The sequence below is a fragment of the Anoplopoma fimbria genome, chromosome 4 (assembly GCF_027596085.1).
Source record: "Anoplopoma fimbria isolate UVic2021 breed Golden Eagle Sablefish chromosome 4, Afim_UVic_2022, whole genome shotgun sequence".
In the NCBI taxonomy this organism is placed as follows: Eukaryota; Metazoa; Chordata; class Actinopteri; order Perciformes; family Anoplopomatidae; genus Anoplopoma; species Anoplopoma fimbria.
Window position 1 is genome coordinate 15993619 of NC_072452.1, and position 20057 is coordinate 16013675.

The following is a 20057-nucleotide window of genomic DNA, read 5'->3' on the forward strand; positions in this document are numbered from 1 at the left end:
CACAAACTACAGTCTTTTTTACTACATTGTTTACAAAGACAGAACACCAATGTAAGTAATCCCTTTACTGTTTCAGAACACATTTAAAATTCATGTTTTGATGTTGTCTGTACTCGTCTCAAAGTGTCTTTCAATCAATTTCAAAAAGAAGAAAAAAAAAAAAACTGTCCAGCTGCCTGTCCCCCTAAATCCCCCTTTTCACTGGAGATGAAAGATAACGTTTTCATTCCATGAATAATGGATCGAGCCTTTCATTCCCTAAATTGTGAACATGTGGTTTTTGGGGCATCATGTGATTATGGGTCAGAGCAGTAGGTGTAGAGGATGTACAGTACAGTCAAGTGCCTTGTTTCCTCATGGAGCCACGAGGCCAACACATTATGTGTACCATGTGGAACTTGGACATATGCCATGTGTACACTGTGTTATTCCACAGCTGCTGTCTGCTACACCTCCAGGACAGAGTGCAAACTAATAAAAGTGTTTCATACTCGCCCTGTGTTGACAGTTCATTGACTATTTTGTAGGAGCTAGTTATTGGCAGCCTGTCGCCCACATATAGGGGAAAACAGGAGGAATCGGTCCAAATCATTCAAGGCCAAGAGGCCTTTGGGTCAAACAACTGCCTCATGTTTTTAAACTATATGAAAGTAAATCAGTTCGCATTCTGCTGTCACAGAAAATTGCATGTTTTTCTCTCATACCGGAGCTGGTGAAGTGAATGGATGCCCACCTCCTCCTCCTCCCCCTCACATATTCAAGCTAGAAAAAGCGTGCTCTTTGCTTCGTGGTGCGGCACACTGACAAAAGGCTGTCATTTATCACAATTATGCCTGCGGCCCCATCAGCTTGGATCCTCTCGCGGTAATCCTTGAATGTGCTGTCTTGTCTGTTTAATGTTGAAAGAGAGATGGGGTAGTGCCTGTCAAGAGTTGTAGTAAGTGTGTGATATTTTCAGAGTGAACTGGCTCTCTGCTCAGAGCGGCTGTGAATGACCCTGCCGGCCTCCCCTCTTAGCTTAAATGGTCCTATTAATTGAAATTGAGGCCATTCGTCAAAAAGCAAGCGCTTATTCTCAGTGCTTTATGCTTGATTTACAGGCTATATTAACAGGATGTATTAAGACTAATGTACACACTCAGGCACAGAAAAAAAAAAAAGGCATTCAAAGTTTCAGTGGGGGATTTCTTGCTTGTTCAGAGAAACTTTTAAGGGAAAACCACAGAGGGATAACCAGAGTAGTAGACAGCATCCAGCTTCTTGCCCTCGTTCTTTCATCTCCTCCTCCCTGGCTCACTCTACATTTCAAACATACGCATTCTGGATGCACTCCCTGTTGGGCAACTTCTCATATTTCTATTATACTAAAAGCAGCGACTGCATTGGCAGCCTCGGCAAATGACTACCTCCTAGAATTTGTTACACCTGTTAAGCTCTAGATACAATGCTCAGCATTTTCCCTCAGCTCCCACCGACTCTCTTAACCAGAAGAAAAGAGTCGCTCTCCTATTTTTCTTTCTTTTGTTGCTTCTATTCTCCCCCTCCACTCCCATGTGTTAATTTAACTCCAGTCTGTAATTATTCTCCTGTACCAAAGCTGTCAGTTTCACTTTTTTGTCTCCGGTTCCTTCTTTTATTTCTCTCGTTTGTTTAAATTTGCCCCGCAGCCGACAGGCGGCCTGCCTCTCTGCACTTCCCCTGTCAGGGGTGGTTAGACAGAGAGGAGGGGGAAAAAACGAGGAGGAGAGGCTGGGTAAGATTAAAGGGCCGGAGCCACCGCCTCAAGCAGAGTGGCTGCCGACTGCCATCTATTTACCGTTACACACAGTGTGTGTTTGATCAAGCACAGGAGCCCAGAGAGACCAACGCACACAACACGCCGCCTGGACAACAATGACATCCCAAAGGGTCCGACAGGAGGCACCTTTAGACAAACATATGGCTTTGTATTGCTCTGTTGAGCATTTGGTTACAGACCGTCTCACCTCATTACCCCTGACACGGCGACAGCTACAGTATGCCTACGAGCTCACGCCCCCGCGGTCTGGCAGAAAGAGACACATTTAACAGACAGATGTCTAAATCATTCATCAGAGCACACACCATCAGCTGCGAAGCTTTTGGGCAGAACTTCAAAATCAATTCTGGGAGAAAGAAATGATGCAAAAGAGTCAGAGATATGTAATACTGGAGACAAACGCGCACTAATACTGGTCTCAGGTGACATCTGGCTTAAAGAGGTGATAAGTACTGGTCAATTTACATGATACTCAAATGAAATGAAATTTAAATATTTAGTCGGTTTATCAGTAAGCTGGTTGACATTCATCATCATTATAAATCACAGGTGTTCAGTAAATATAAGAACATATCTTTAAACTGAATTGACTATTGTGGTGGGAATTACCTGTAAGCACACAAACACACATAAAATAAAGCACAAAACGCTGTTGTAAAACAATTATATTGTGATTTCAAAATGAGAGACCGTGAACTACATCCCAAGTCTTAAAGAAGTGTCTCACATAATTGTGTGCAATAGATTTTTAAAGCACTCCGAGGACAAAGAAATCACATGTTTAGCATCTCTGCCGCCTATACAAGAAGGTTGATTTGTCAACTGCTTTTCTGCTCCATATCTTATGTGAAACAAGTTTTACTTTGTATGTCCTATAGCTTGTTATACATAAAATACAGTGGTTGCATTTGTCTAAACTATAGATAAGATGATGCCTTTACATCCTGTCATGCCACACGAGCACACAGGAAAAATGATAAAACTCAAGTACCACGAGGACTCTCCCCAAATAATGCGCTAAACGTGTGACAGCATATGGTATTGCAAAGCTTAGAGAAACAGAATACAAGATTATCTATTCTAAACATGAATAAACGATAAACCTGATGCTTATATGGTAGTTTACTTTTACGCTATTCTGAAAATCAGTGGCTTTTAGCTTTGGCGCTCCATTAAGCAGTGACTGGGATCTCCGCTGTGACTCAACCTACTTCCTCTTTAAAAGTCTATTAAAAGACAGCAACATGGCTTGTCCAGAAATACCTTCTTCTGTTATCTTTAGTCTTTTATTAGGACCGACCTGAGCCCTGGAACAATTTTACCTGTATTTACTGATGTGGAGAAACTGCTTCATGAGGGAAATGTACATTAATTCATCTCTGAAATGTACTCCTTACTGCTGAATTGAGGGCCCAAAGCCAGGTTGGCATAAATCTAGAGCGAGATGGGAATCAGATCCAAACACAGTTGATGAACAGCTCTGGTCAGATTTATGGCAAATCAGTTTGTCAGCTTCTATTAATAAGCCAATACAAACTGGTTCACTAAAATGTCCTCCATCAACTATACCTCACTGCACAGAATTTACATAAATCCAAACCTGAATGTCAGAAATAGGTAGGTGTAGTTATAGAGGTCGGCTCCGTACTGCACCGGCTCTAAACAGCGGTGAGGCCCTGTTGGTTCTACTTGTGTGACACCTTGAGCAAGATCACAGGAGCCATTAGATCCTGGTAATTTGCTTACTGGGGAATTTCACAAGTGGCAGCAGACTAATTCAACTAATTCACAAATGAAATTGATGGAAATTGCTTTATGTGTAAAAGAAACACATTGCAGTGACATCTAAATCTGATTCCTCTCTCCTCGTTGATTGGTGGTCTTTGGAAATGAACAGTTGCATTCCTCTTAGTAAATGGTAACACACACGTACAAGAACTTTATGTTCATTTGGCAGCTTTATCTTAAGTCTATAGTACCATCACTGACTCCACCACAGGGACGTGATCATATAAGCAGAGGGACTCTTTAAAAGGCAGCCTGATCTCCTAAAAATTACACTTCCATTCACCGAAACTGCACTGTGAAATGCGTCTTGAGGGTAATGTATTTTGTCTTGCATTACATCTTTGACATATCAAAAATAATTTGGAATGAGTCTGCAGAAGTCCATGTAAGGAGGAGGCCTTACATCCACTATCCTTATTCTTGCCTGTTATCTTGAGCTGTCACATAATTCATATTCTTTCAAATGTTTAAATTCCAACCATCAAGCATCCTTTGGGAAAAGAAAAAGTGTTTTTTTGGGAAGAAAACACCCCAAAATACCACAAACGACCACTGATGCTGACATTTCAGCACTCGTGTCACTGCGACAGGTTTTATAGGATGTGAGAGACACGGAGGATTATTCAAAAATGCATGAGTGTTATTGTTTGGCATTTTATATGTGCCTATGGGGAGCTGCCATTAAAAACGATCCCTCTGTCTGTCAAGTAATGCAATTCTGCAATAAAAAAAATGTTTTTGCACCCAATGTTGTACAGTATTTTCTCTTATGCAAAATTAAGCAAAAGGGTTAAAAAATATTAATATTCATTAGGAGGCAGGACGCGCTACAAACTGAAAAATGTAATAACCTTTAGGGTTGAGAGTTGAGCGACAGTCAGAGCGAGTTTCTTAAATCTCAGCTTGGGAGGATCAGAAGGAACTCAGAGGTCTCCAGTGTAGCTGAGGGGAAGGAAGCTTTAGCTGAGCCTTAAATGTGATCAGTGAGAATCTTAAAATCAATTATACATCTAACTGGTAAACAGTGCAGAGACGGTAAAATGGGGTTATTACGGTCTCTTCACTTGGCAGCAGTAGAAACTCTGGCTGCTGTATTTTTCAGGGGCAATAAAAGATGGTGAAATTGGATGAGATTTAAGAATAGATCTGCCTCTTAATTACTGGGGGAAATGGCTAATTACTGTAACTACTCATTGATTACTATAAAAGAGAAGTCACTGTCAAACATCAGTCCAAACATTTTGACCTTTGCGTGTGTGCGTATGTGAACAATACGTCTTACATCTGTGATCATTTATATAAAAAAAAAAAAAAAAAAAAAAAAAAAAAAAATTGTTCATTTATTTTTTTCTCCAATGGAAACAAGCTATAATCACAACATCGGACACATCATCACTTTTTTAGTTGATAAAGCAATTGTGTTGCCTTGATGCAGATGATGAATTCATGCCCAGTATTCACTCTCTTTTAGCTCTACATTTGGGCAGCACAATCTCCTGAGAAAAGGTGACTTTTTAGCTTCTAAATGCTCAAATGTGTTCACCAGCTAGTCGCTAACTGTGTCTGTCGTCTGTCAGGTGTTGAGCATGTTGTGTACAGTGGGTTTTTAAAGCGTTTTTCAACTGCTGCAGACGAAAAAAACGTGTGACAGCATTGAGAGCGAACCAATACAATAAAGTTGTGGGCTGGAGATTCAAACAATGAGTATAAAGATGTAGAGCTGAGGAGAGCTGCAGAGTGCAGGGATAGTTATCTCGAGCAAAAGATTAGTTATTGGAGAAAATAATCAGCAAATTAATTATTAATGAAAGCATTTGTGAACTGCAGCCCCAATATTGGAATATAAAAGGTGAACACCAAGTGGAGGTGTAGATCAATACGGAGAAAGTTTAAACAAAACAGGAGAGAAATGTGTTTAATTAAAACTTCAGTCTTTGTGAGCACTAAATCATAGTCCCTGTCTGGCAGGAGGTTCAGATTTCCATTAATTAACTGAATTTATGTTAAAGTTGATGTTGTGTCGCTGGTGACAACAGAGTACATCATTTTAAACAAAACCATAAAGTAATGACATCGTAAGAGTCGACGCCAGATAAGAGAAATGAGATGTTTTCACTTCATTTAACTCCGTTGTGACATCTCAACATTTGCTTGTTCCTGACATTATTAATTACGTGCAGCTTCTTTCTCCCAGTTTTGTTCACTTTCCAATTCTCCTCCCCGAGTGTTGTCAGAGATGGATTAACTGTGAGAATTGATCTGGTTTCCAAGTGTGCACCAGCATTTGAGGCTGATGAGCTCTGTCCATTAAAGAGCCTAACTGGATCATTTGTATGTACACAACGAGACGTAGGGTTTTCTTTCATTCAGTCTCCCAGAGGACCATCAAAGTTAAATAGCTGAATGTCCATCAAAGCAGGAGCAGATTGTGCTTTTATGGTGTAAAATAAAATGTAAATTTTACAAGAAAGATTTAAAACAATACACTTGTGGTGATGAGGTTAACGAACAGAGCATCACAACTGGACACTTTTCAATGTAATGAGTCCCCGAGGCCCAAAGATGATCAACTGAGTGAGTTTGTTTTTTAACTAATTGTAGTGTTGAACTCATGCTTAACGTTATATGGTTTTTATTATGGTTATATTCAGGTATGTTGAAGATTAAACAAATGAAATCCCAAATCTGAAAACTTTCATTTTCAAAACATTAAACAAATCAAATGTGAAAATAAATTTTGTCAGAAATTATTGATCAGTCGGTTGTAGTAAAAATCTTTCCTCTGAAAGTCTGATGATGAAATAAAAATAAGCGGCAGAAAATTAAGACTCTCATAAGGATTAAGCCTATGAACATGAGACCATGTTATTAAAAGTACAGTGTGTGTCACACACACACACACACACACACACACACACACACACACACACACACACACACACACACACACACACACACACACACACACACACACACACACACACACACACACACACACACACACACACACACACACACACTTTTTCAGATTTAAATTGCGTCAGAGACACAGGACGTCTCCCAACACCATCACTGGAAGGATAACTTTATTTACAGCGAAAAAATAATTCACCCTCAGGTATTTTTCTCCACATAGTCCAATCCATCTTTGTTTTTGCTCAAAGCTTGAGGACTGCCGACTTATTTTATTATTGTACCAGCAGATACATACATTTTTCTAGTGAAATTGGCATCGCTGGGGAAAGAGTTGTAGGTGTGCATCCCTGAGCAAGAAAAAAACAATAAACAAGACAACCTCAGATGTCTCTCCGGAGTAATTGAAGCAGAGAGAACTATACAAGAATTTAAGACAAAACCTTCACAGGTTCAGTACCATTTCATCAACTGGCTTGTAAAGAGTGAGGCTAATGTATATGGACAGCTGCTGTGGGTGGAGGGGTTCGTGTTTCTGGCCTGTAAACTGTGAGAAAATAGTTGCAGACTGAAGCAGAGTGTGGCACCTACCTGCACAATGGAGCTGTGCGACTAGAATAAGAATGGGAATATGAATAGGGCTATGAGAGGAGACGGAGGTGGTGGTGGGGATGCAGGATGAGGTGACTGAGCAGAGCGAGAGAGAGAGAGAGAGAGAGAGAGAGAGAGAGAGAGAGAGAACTATGTGATTGGCAAAGTGAAAATAGGGAAGGATCAGGTTGTCTCGCAGTTAATGAGATCTGTGTGCAGTGGGTCAACTAATAAAATGAAGACCTGCTCTTGCAATTAAGTTAATACTCCTGATTATTTGGAGCGAACAGATGGAACAAGAAGTGGAATCGTAAGTAATTTTACCTGTCCCAGGATGGGGCCCAGTGGGGGTCCGGGGGCCGCTTGTCCTGACCTCACTATAGCCCGGATTACATTGCTGACATCCAATTTCTTCACAGCCTTAGCTGCCTTAGAGATCTTTGACATCCTGGTCTCAAAAGCCTTAAATCTGCCTCCACATCAACTGAGAATCCATCCACTGAGAATGCAGAAGAAAAAACAAACAAATTAGTCTTTCATGAAAACACAACTGCAACAAATCATTTACACGCCGGGCTCATTAAAACATCATACACTCAAATCGATACATATACCCACAGGCAAAAACTGTGCCTTTCCATTCTGCAGGGGGCGAGTAATTAAAAAAATCTTTGCCTTCGATCGGCTCAGCGAGAGCCACTTTCCTGGAGGTGTTTGCAGTGTGGATCAGTGCTGACGCTCGCCGTGTTGAAGAGCCTGAGAACTGGCAGGATTTAAACTTCTCCCCCAAACATCAGGGGGTGCATGCCAAAACGCCTCACCCCCAGCCTCACATGTGTCACCACTAAACTCCCCGTGCTGCAGCAGAGCTTCCTCTGCATCAGTAGAGGTCGAGAGTAGAGGGCAGATAAGGGATAAGTAACAATACTAATACACGGAGGAGGGCTGGAAGTGGCATCCCGCGCATGAACGCAAAGAGGGGTCGGCTTTTTCATTCCACCTTAAAATGCATTTGCCAAATTAGGAGTCAATTAGTGGAGTGGGGGGAAAGGCTTGAACTCCTGGCTTTTCTCCTGGGAGGCAGAAAGGCATAAAAGCAAGCCTATAATCCTCTGCTGGAATAAAAGTGATACTGACACAGCTGTAAAAAAAAAAAAAAAAAAAAAAAAAGGATCAATGACTAGAGCCAAGGGACAAATACAAGTTTTAAGGTTGAGCCTTGTGATTCAGGGGAACCCTGCATTCAATAAAAATAAGTACTTGAGGGGAGAGAGGAGGTCCAGCAATGATTCATTGTAGGCAACAGAGGGTATCCAATTAGATCAACAGAGGAGACAGTACCAAAAAGATATATGGGACCTCACGCTGCTTTAGAGCAACAAACGGGGGGAAACTGCCCCCAAGAAAAGTTGTGTTTCTATCTGCGTTGCTGATTATCCAGCCGCGGTTAAAGTGCAACCACCATGAGGCAATATTAAAGCATTAATGTGATACGAATACTGCAAAAAGAGTCCCAAATACAATCCGTTTAGTTTGAATTCCCTCTTTACAATGCAAGTCTCATACACTTCTACACTGCAGAGGTCAATTTCACGCTACTCGCCTAATGTGTTCAGATACTTTGTTGTAGAAAAACCGTGATGCAGTTCAGATCAATTTTGGAGCCAGTTAGAGAATGCAGAGCCCACTATGCATTAAATCTTAAGTGAGAAAACCTGCTGCTATTAAACAGTGACAGAAAGGCTCATGAATCCTAAATGGCAAGCTGCAGATAAATAAGTAAAATAGCAGTTTGAGGGGGGATTTTAAAAATTAATGTAACCAATAAAATGACATACTGTACATCCAAAGAGACAAAGCTTAACTGGAGTTTTGCAGGAGCGAGAGAAAAAACAATTAGGGTCCAGCATCAAATGTTGGGTTTAATTCCAATTTGGGGCAAAGGGAATAACAGTTCTGCGAGTGGGGAAATGACAACGTCATGCTTTAATGCACCGCAACTCCAATCTCTGTTGGAGTATGAATAATAAAACCGCAGTTCCCTCACAAAATGAAATCACTCATCACAAGGCCAAGAAAGGGAACGCTGAAGAAGAATTGACCTACATAAGGCCTCACAACTGCGCTGACGGTACGTTTCACACAGCAGCATTTACATTAGATTCAAGGAATAAAGGAGCATTAACTGTGCAGCGGCAGGAAACATGGTTTCAAGGCAAAACAATAAGCCGAAATCCAAGCTGGGTTAATGTTTTGCTTTGAATAATCAAATCAAAGCCGCAGTAATTTGAAAGGAACAGGCACAATTTTGAGCTGCTCTTTAGGCTGAATATTATATTCCTACAGCAATTACTGGCATCAGCGTCTTGGATAACACAGAGTACACAGCAAGAGCGATGTGTTTGGGCCGTGTAGATTTGAAGCGTAGAAGCACTTTGTTTAAACATGCTTGATAAATGACATGCTGCATAGCCAGAGTTTAAATTACCACCTAATAAAGGAGGGCGAGGAGAGCGATAATAGAGCAGAAAACACTGCAAATGTTGGACCATTCTCCAAATTCTCCAAACTGTTGTTGCACCCAACAATGTCACTCCTATTCCTGACATTTTTAAGGGTAATGTATTTATTTTTTATTGCGATTATTCCATTAGGTTCGGCATCACGTCTCATGTCGGTTCGGTTAATGAAACATGAAGTTCTGGATTTCCAATTAGATGAGGAAGAAAAGTAATCTAGCAACAATATAGCTCTTTTTTAAATGCATTTTTTCCACTTCGTAGTGAACAGACAGAAGACAGGAAAAATCTGTGTTGAAATAAAGGAGGCACAGCTCTGTATAATAAGGATGCTCAGGTCACAAAGTCATAAATATCAGGTCATATTCAGGAGTACTAGTTCAGCATACGCTGTAAGAAGTAAGGCTGCCAGGTCTTACATGGCTTTAAATATCCTCTCCAGATGAACCAAGAGGAAGATTTAAAAGTTCATACAGCGTTGTGATGAAAATGACATCTTAGTTTTTTAAAATCATCTTGCAAAAATTCATCCTTACAGTTATAAATTACCGCCAAAATCCAGACTCTAAATCCGAGTTGTTTCTCAGCCTATTCTATTTAGGAAATCTCTCCAGCTGCCTGTCAGACAAACTACCTGGGATGGAAACACAACATCTTTGACAGAAGTAAACATGTCAAAACTATGCACAGGGGGGCGAAGCTGGAGAAAAATCCCACCTGCTAATAAAATGTGCAGCTCTACATAAGCTGTTGTGGAAAGATAACCTGAAATTAGAATAACCTGAAACTCCCCTTGTACAAACTCATTACATCTTTTATCATCTGTTCATTATAATGAGTCTGAAAATTCCTTTTAGATTTTCACACGACAGCATCTTCTGTTTCAGCATAATTAACACTGACTGCACTTCAAGGATAAAGATGACTTTGATTAACGAAATTAATCAGTTTGCTATTAAAAATGTGCGTTTAATTGGACTGGTGAAGCACAACACTGCTTGTTGTTTAGGATATTAGGGCTCTCTTTAGTCTTCATTAAGGAGACACGTCAAACAGTGGCCAGCATCAATGGACCCTCCAAATCGGTTATTTATTTACAGTTCGAGGTTAAAGATATTGATCTGCTATAAAAAGACATTCTTGAAAAATGGAGGAAATGGACTTTAAAAAAAAGTCCCAGACCGTCCTGAATGTAAATTATACAGACACTGTATCAGCCTCGAGGAAATCCTATCTTCTTCCTCATCTCTCAGTCTGATGAAATAAAAGCTGAATATAAATTGATTTCTCACTGGGATCATGCTTTGTCCCTGCAACAACACAGAATCAAGTCTGGTTCAATAATCTTTGTTACACTTTGTCTGTTTTCTCATCTTCACATCTCAGCTAATTTCAAAGAGAATCAGTGAAGAAAACGAATAAGTCAAATATTTTCAAATAAAACAGATTTTGTGCTGCCACATGAAAAAAAAGATTAGAATAATAAGGATGATCAAAGATTATTATCTCATTCAACCCCTTTGACAAAGATTAATTTGAGCATAAATGCAGTATTAACCTGAAACTGTGCTTCAATGAAAGCTTTTCCCACATTTTATTTCTATCAGAGCACCTTTATGTGGTTGGTTTATGTGTCTCTACAGCTTTTCTCGATGTCCATCCTAAACCATCTTTGTAGGATTGGTTCTGCACACCAGACTAGAGCTATTAATACTGACTTGTGCTTCCAAAGCTTGATTACCAACACGGGAAACGGTTACTTTAAATCCTGTGGTGTCAGAATAATAAAACAAAAGTAATAAAAGTTAAATTATTGCTTATGGGAAACTTGGATGTAGGCATATAACCCTAGATTTAAGTATTTTGTATATTTTTTAGTCACGATAGCAGCTAGCGTTTTGAGGGATGGAAATGTCAGACCACCACTTCAGACAGAAATATCTCAACAACTAAAGGATGGAGTGACGTGGTATTCTGTACAGCCATTAATGATTCCACAAGGATGAATCCTATTGACTTTAGGAAACCATGAATTTTCCTCTAGTAGCGAAACCATGAGGTTGACATTTGCCATTTTCTTGCATGTAAACTCATCGCTCTGCTGCCTCGGGGCGACTGGTTGCCCCGTCGCTCAGAGGTCCCTGCGGCCGATCCACCCGGTCACAGCTTTTTTCTGTCCTGGCCCCTCAGTGGTGGAATGAACTCCCCACTGACGTCAGGACAGCAGAGTCGCTGCCCATCTTTCGGCGCAGGCTGAAAACTCACCTCTTCATGAAGCACTACCCTGAGCCTTCCTTGTAGCACTTATTGCATTCGTATTAGTTGTTGCACTTATTGTATTCGTATTCGTTTACTGCACTTATCCTATTCGTATTAGTTTGTAGCACTTATTATATTCGTATTAGTCTGTTGCAATTATTGTTTTCGTAGTAATTTGCTTCTGCACTATACTTTGGCTCTGGTTTATGCTTTAAGATGATTGTTCAAGAAAGGAGATGCACTTATGACTTCTGGTGACTAGTAGTTCTCTTGAATACCTATGTTGAATACACTTCCTGTAAGTCGCTTTGGATAAAAGCGTCTGCTAAATGCCTGTAATGTAATGTAATGTAATGGGTATGAAAGAGGTGACAAAGATGTGGTCGCTGCAACAGTTTTTTACCCATTCCAGAGATCAACACATCTGGGTGATGCCATCTGTTGTTGTTAGCATGTTGGATGTGTTTCCATTACATACAGCTTAGGAGCAACAACAACACGCCGTCCTCATCTTAAACACAACTCTCTCTCTCTCTCTCCAGCTGTTGAAGCAGATTGACTTATATTTGCCTATGTAATTATATTTTATTTTGCTAACAGATAATTACACAGCTCACAGTCATATCTTGTATTACTAGTTGCCAGATCACGCAAAAGTGTGTTGCTGAAACGGAATAAGATATTTTTTGAAAAATGAGAGTGTTATTATAGTGTCAGAATGTTTGGAAGATGAGTGTCTTGTGGAAAAAATGGGTCCAATATTTACTTTTGTGACTTTGGAGCTGAAGGTCTGTCATTGGTGTTAAGAGACTCCGGACTTTAACTTTTTTTAACAGGGGAAGCAATGTGACAATAAACACCACGAGATGATTCGTCTACCAACAGGGATTTTGTCATACCGGGTTCATCCCTATATTTCTGGGAGTATTAGTCCATTAAAGACAATGTTTAAAACCCCATGAAATATATACCGAGAGGATTTTTAGCAACATCTTTGGGGATATTTGATTTGATTCAAAGGTGTACAGTTAGGATGTGACAGGAAATTATGGGAAAAAGAGATTTAAATAAAAAACAGAGAATCCCTCTCTGAAATCATTGACAATATAAAGTATCCGACCAAACCACAACACCACCATGAAATGCTGTGATAGATGATTTTATCACCAATTCCTATTTTTTCTTTCTATTTTCTTCATTTACTTACTGTTCCCCACATGCTGCACTAACATGGTATTTATAGTGTAGCTGATAGTTTACAAGCCTAATAAGGATGGTTTTAGATGATATAATAAATTCAAGCAAGCAAGCTTCTATCTTAGGTTATGTGTAAAATGTGTGATCCATTACCTGATACATATTTCTTGTCCCAAGGGTCTAGGTTTGCGTTACTCTGATAAGCGCTGAATTATTTTTATTCTGGTCTCAACTCTCAAAAAATCCATTCTGTTTCCATCTCAGTAAAGATAAAGACCTGTCAGAGCTCATTCCCGAACAGAAACCATTATCAGTTTTCTTTGGAAATTAAAAGGAAATGGACAGAATATATTCTTATCTTCCACTGACATTAAAACTATGACAATCAGTTTTATTCAACTCTTAGTGTGGCAGTCCATCTAGTGGTTGCATTCTCCTTTACATTATATGTAAGACAAAAGCTGAGAGATTAATTCACAATAATTTAGCGGTAAATCAAGTGTGTGTGACTTCTGTGACCACTACAACAACTCGCCACCAAACTAATTGAAGATTAACAAGAAGAAAGGCCCTGGAGACAATCTGAAGCCCCTAGATACTAATAATAAAAGAGCACAGGCAAATTCAAAATTATAAAAGCAATTTCATATTTCTGCCCATCATTGCAGAAAAGTTTGAATACCATTAGAGCCACAATAAATGACCGGCGTCCTTGAATACACAAGATGACAAAATCTGTTAACAGCACAATAAACAGCAGAGGAAGGAACTTCACTGGCAGCAAGGAACTCTGGGATGCGGTATTTGTTTAGATGGCGCCACATTATGAATTAGGAGCTGCAGATTAACTGTAATCGATGAGTCTAATGCAGCAACCAAACAGAACGAACAAATGTACTGTGTCGTGATCATTCACCGAGCCACATGGGACCAGATTAAGAGATAAAGTTTCAGAAATAAGTTTATAGAGAGCCAGTCATATGCCAATGCTGTTCCACTGCATTAGTATTCACCCCATCAAACTCCGGTCCTGGAGCTATTGATTGCTGAATGCCAAGTGCTAAAGGCCAGTCAAATAAAACGTAGAACTCAAGAAGAGTCTGAATGATCCCACAAGACTGAAAAAGGGAACTTGCATGACCTGATTCAACTGAGACCTGAAGCTAGAGGTCTAGTCTCTCCGAGCTCTCGGCTAATCTGCGCGTTTCAGAAATAAACAACTCGTAATTTTTCACAGTATCAGGAATAAACATAATTTACATCAAATAGTCTGACGTAACACCAGCTTTAATTAGTTTTAAACTACAGAGTAAGCAGCAAGTCATAAGATCTGCTTCACATCACATTTTCAGGGTGCAATTATCTTGGGAAAATATATTCTAATTAAGTTATAACCACATAAATTCATGGTTTACATTAAGCTGGTGTTGTTACTGTGCAGACGGACATTTATTTTGTGCCAAAATATTAATCAAAACTGGAGTGACGGACATTTTCAGTGTTCAGCAAGTTTTTACAGTCCAGTACATTAATATACAATGCCTTGTTCCAATCGTATTAATATCCTCATTCCCATCACTGAGGTGCCCTTGAGCAAGACCCTTAAACCCCAACAGCTCACTGGTCGAGCAGATCAGACTGTAACTGTATACTATAGTTTCCAGGTGCAACAGTGTGTCCTTGTGGTAAATAATAGAGATGCCCCTACTACTGGCTTCACTGGTGACTAATCTATCAACTGTTGGTGGGATTGATTTATTCAGTCTAAGAAACAATAGAAAACAGTGAAACATAACTGTCACAATTGCCCAGAGCTCAAGATGATGTCTTAACATTATTATTTTGACCAACAGTCCAATCCAATTCAATTAAATTCAATTTATTGTCCTCAGGGAGAGCAACAGAGGAGCGATCCCTCTCTCAGAATTGGCAGGAGTGCAACAGAACGCAAATATATTCCAAAAGCTATAAAGTAAGACACACACACAAAACAGGAGTGGATCCTAACATTCAAGAAGTTGAGCCACGTTTATTCCTTTGAAAGTTGCTCAGCGGCACATGAAAGAAAAATAAGTTTAACTTCCGAGTACAAAATTCCGATAAAATTAATCCGATCTTCCATTGATCTGCCACATCCATGGGCCCATAGAGAAGTGAAATAATGCTTTTAATAAATCTGCCTCCAAGGAGAAACTAACTGGGATTAAATGCATTTACAACTTTAAGGACATACTGATCAAACAAGGGTTAATTAAGTGTAACTCAGAGATTGATTTCCATTTTTTTAAGGCTAGTACAAACAAATCTTTTCCAATGTAAGTCTATAGGAAAGAGAGTTTTTGGGACCAATGACACAACCTGACGAACCCAGAAGCTGTAATTTCACAGTTTGGCCACCGCTCTTCCTAAAAAGCTTGACCCCTGACACCATCCAACACCTCTGGTATGAACCCTTGCACCAACTGTGAGCCAATCACATACGCTTGTAATGTTTGGTGTCCATTACATTTGTGGCCACTGGCTGTATTGTAATCAGTTCACAGTTGTCAAACAGTCACGGAGCAAAAGTAAGACGGTTAACGAGGGCGGCAGCTGTTCTCTGCAACGCTTTGGTGCCGACTACTGAAGCAGCAGATACAGTCCCATCACTGCAGCCTGGACTCAAACCAGGACATTGTACTTGAATAGTGATGACTCCCAGTCTAAACTCCCTGCATGTATTATCTCTCCTCCCTGTGATCAAATCCCAGGGAGGCCGTTTTCCTTCCTGGCTCCCCTGAATACATTACCCTCTCTCCGTCATGTTTGAACGGTGCGACAGAATCTGCTCAAACCGCCTGCACCGTGTATGAATCTAAAAAAGCAACAACATCAGCAGCAGAGATGGTCCCTGAGAAATACAAAGAAAGGGAAAAGAGCCCTCAGTTCAGGGTACATTTTTTGCAGACATGCAGCATGTTTTTATATTTTCTGGTCTACATAGCCGACTGTTTTTCGAGTATCTGAGCATGAGGCACATTAATACCAAACTCTGGTGTGTCAAAGGCTGAAGTTACATTAGGAGTTCAACTGAAACTAAATTATAAGTCTGGATAAATGATTTATAAAGTCTGGATGTACAAAGAGGGGTGATCCATTGCTCACATCATTAGACTTCTTTATGTTGCGGCTGCTATTCAGCATCAACACATAAACAACAAGCAATATGAGGAAAAGGAGGAGGAGGAAAAGCATTGCAGTCACAGATTTGATTGCACACATACAAACCATCTCTAGGCAACATGTGGATGCACACAGCTCTGACATTATAACGTCCAGCCTTCAGAACTACAGCACAGAAACTCTAAGCCAACTGTGACTGCAGCCAGAATGTGACAGTAAACCCTCTGAACTCTGGAGCCATCGGCCCCCCTGGGTCTCAGCCCCGCTGCAGCCAGACCTCACATCCAGAATACTGGGGAGGCAGGATAGTAACAGCGTGGGTAGGTGGGTGGGAGGGTGGTGTACTAGGAGATGGACACCAGAGCAAACAGGGGTCAAATATTAATCGCTACAAGGAATCTGGGTGAAGTTAAAGTCAGAGCTCGATGTTGCAGCCAGCAAAACTTTTGCAGTTAGGGAATGACTCAGCTCTTTTAAAACACTATTGGCTGAAAATCTTTTTTTCACTGATGTTTTCTAAAATATTTAAACCATTCGGGGATATACGATGAAAACTTATTTTTAACTGTACTCAAATCTTTTCTTTTTATGTTAAGTACTACCAAACCTTTTGTGAGGGGAAAATCACTCTTCAACTGAACCGCTTTAAACATAGATAGACAAACACCCAATGATGAGGGGTCATAAGCAAAAACAACAGCTGATAAGCATTAATATACATCATCTTACGGTACGTACGGTATCAATAAAGCAATGACATTGCAGGGTTCATTATTTCACAAAAAAGGGATTTCTATTAAATAATCATCAGTAATGTGGATATAATAACTAAGTGACTGAAGGCAAATACTAAACCACTGGAAGAACAGTCTAGTAAGAAAAAAATGCATCACTTTTTTGTAATGCAGCCTTTAAAACCAGTTAAAAACAACACTTATGACATACGATAATATTGATATGTTTCCCATTTCTAGTGGAGGCTACAATCATAACCTTAGCTCAATGCTCTGAAGCAAAGGCTCACCTTGTTCTTTTTACCTACGGTTTAAAGCTACTACAAGGAGTTTACGAAACAGCCTTTATTAAAAACTGATCCATCTCTATCACCTAAGTAAGCAAACAAGACCATCAGCGAGAAGATTGTCTATTTCTACATAGTTCTTCTTAATGCCTGACAACGGGTCCCATTAGATCAACCTTCTCCTGTCACTAGTGGTTGCAAAAAGCAAGATGGTGACGGACAAAATGCCAAACTCAAGGCTTCAAAACAGCAATCTAAAAACAGATGGGTGACATTACAGTGAAGTTCACTTCTTATATACAGTCTATGAGCAAGATCAGCAAAGAGAAAAATAAAATAAATTGAGTGAAGATGGAGCACGGGCAAAAACAAGAGTCCCCCTGGTCGGTCATTCAACAGATTGAGAGGATTGAAGGATTAAAAAGGATTCAAAAACAATCCAGAATTGCCCCTCTTCCTCATAGACTGGAATTGTCCATTACAATTATGAAATACATTACGAGACGTGGTTTTACATCAATATATGAATTTACACTGGTGGTTAAAACAAAGCTAGCTAACACTTTGGCTAACTTTAGTTGAATGCAGCATTTAGTGAGCAAAGTAAGAACCGCAAAGCTTTCTGTGAATATGAGCATAATGACCAACTTAAACAAGGCAATCAACATACATTTGTATCACTGTGCATCCTGCAAACAGCTGTGTTTAATAATAAAAACAGTATTAAAAAGGAGTTGCTTCTTTCTTTCACTCGCTCGCCAGCACACACCAGCCAAATCAAGATCTTTATCACACAAGGCAGAGTTGACATCTTCATTTAGGGAAAACAACTGCTTTTGTCCACAATATCTGCACATTAACTTAGATCTGCAAATAAAAATATACTTCATAGATGTCCGGTTATACTGCCAGGTTACTAAAAGTACTTATACTAAATTAGAATCGAAATTTTTTAGTAATGATCTTGATTGACCTCTAAAATACAGGCTCCATACAAACAGGATATGTAGTTGATTCTCAGATAATATTTGGAGACTTTCTGAAGCAGTTCCAGGGAAAATGTAACCTTAAAGCATTGCCTCATTCCCGTTTAAAGATGGAAAAGAATTAGGTGATTTACACTGTAGTGTCAAACTGGGGGCCACATAGTCACTGCAGGAGAGCAAACATAACCAGACGATATGTTGACATATCACAATAACTATTGACATCATTCATTGCAGTAATTACAGAAGCGATAGTTGATGCTATTAGTTTCAATTGTGCTCTATGACAAGTCAAATGCCTGTCTTTAAAAAGAAAAAGTGAACACATCAGTCAAATACTTTGGACTGATGTGTTCTTACCATCTCATGGACCTTGTTTCTCTCCAGTTCACGCTCAATATAACAGAAGATCTTCTTCATAACATTGAATAATTATGATGAATTAGCAACAATGAAAGTAGAAGTTTTCTTAGGGAATGTTTTTATTAGAGTTTAACACTCAAAATCTCAGCTAATCTGCATCTTGGTTTGGCTTTTTATTGGCAGTGGCCTGGGAACATAAGCAAACAAACTCACACGGTCACCTGATTGGTGCATGCATGTACACAAAGTGGTTTTTTTGTTTATTAAAAAGAGCCTTACTGACAAACAAAAACACAAATGTCACAATAAAACATGTAGGACCGGTTTGCTCATCAATGGGAGCTTTGACTTTGAACACCATGGACGATTCTTTACAAACTCTTTCCACTGAGGACCCAAACTGTGTGATGGGGAACAATTATAAGACCAGTACAATGTGCGCACAGCATCATGTCATCTTTTAAAACACTTATTAGCGACACACTGCCTTTACAGCAACGTGACGCACAGCTGCAGCCCTCCGTGTCCACAGTCACATTGAACAGTGAGAAGATACAGCGACGTCTCCTGCGTTAAACTCACAGTATCCGGACACACAGATTAAACACGTTACAACAGTGGAAGGAGGGAAGTGTACAACTCTAAAATAACGAAGTAAACATCAGTGTTGTCTAACCTGAGACTTGTCCTGTACCTTCACGCCGTTAGCAGCTCCCACAGGGCGCAGACATCTTGGATTACTGGACGCAGCTGGCTGTTTGCTGCTGGAAACCACGACGCTGCCCCCTGCTGGACCGGAGGAGCAGCTGCAGCATCCGGGAGGAGTTAACTGAGGAGCTTATATTTAACTGTTTCATTTTAATTTCCACTATGACAGTATTTTATCTCCTATCCGTCCAGATGAACACACCGTTCATTAGCTGCTCTGGAGTTTTCCCAGTTTTGTAGCATCACACCATCTTCATCAGCAAAAGGAGTTATGGAAAATAATCTGTAAATGGAGGTGTTTTAAAATTGTATTTTTTCCCCCATGTTTCCAATTTTCCATTCCTCCAAGACCTTTAATGTATCAGCTGGTTCCAACTCTTCATAAACGGTAGACTAAATATTAAACTGAGTACATGTTTATACCAAAGACTTGATGTCTTGTCAGAACCATTCCATCAAATATTCCAGATAAATGTCCCCCAATTTCAGTCTGATCTATTTGCTATATTTAGAAACTTTTGAATCTCATCTAGAATTTTAAATAAAGCTCTGTGTTTGGGAACACAATCCCATCACCATGTCTTGTTCTGCAGCCTTGACTTTAGTTTCATTTAACATTCAAATGTGCCAACCCAGTCCCACAGCAGTCTAACTAATATTGTTACATCCAACACCATTTTGTCAGATCTGTGACCAACCAATGAACATTTTAATGCATTAATTTAGATTTTCTGCAATCTGTCTCCTGCTAT

The 20057-nt window shown here is 39.8% G+C and overlaps 1 protein-coding gene across 2 annotated transcripts in view; it reads right to left on the bottom strand.

The window, feature by feature from the left end:
- Nucleotides 1–19385, bottom strand: part of mrpl11 (mitochondrial ribosomal protein L11) — a 37500-nt gene extending 18115 nt beyond the window's left edge. Inside the window, exons 1-2 of one of the 2 annotated variants that reach the window (XM_054597766.1) lie at nt 19274–19385; nt 7415–7589 (exon numbers count right to left, since the gene is read on the bottom strand). In XM_054597766.1, the coding sequence (XP_054453741.1) occupies nt 7415–7537 (123 nt within the window). In that variant the 5' untranslated portion in view covers nt 7538–7589; nt 19274–19385. The remainder of the gene's footprint in view (nt 1–7414; nt 7590–19273) is intronic. The other variant, XM_054597767.1, reaches the window with a different exon arrangement.
- Between the last annotated feature and the right edge of the window lie 672 nt (nt 19386–20057).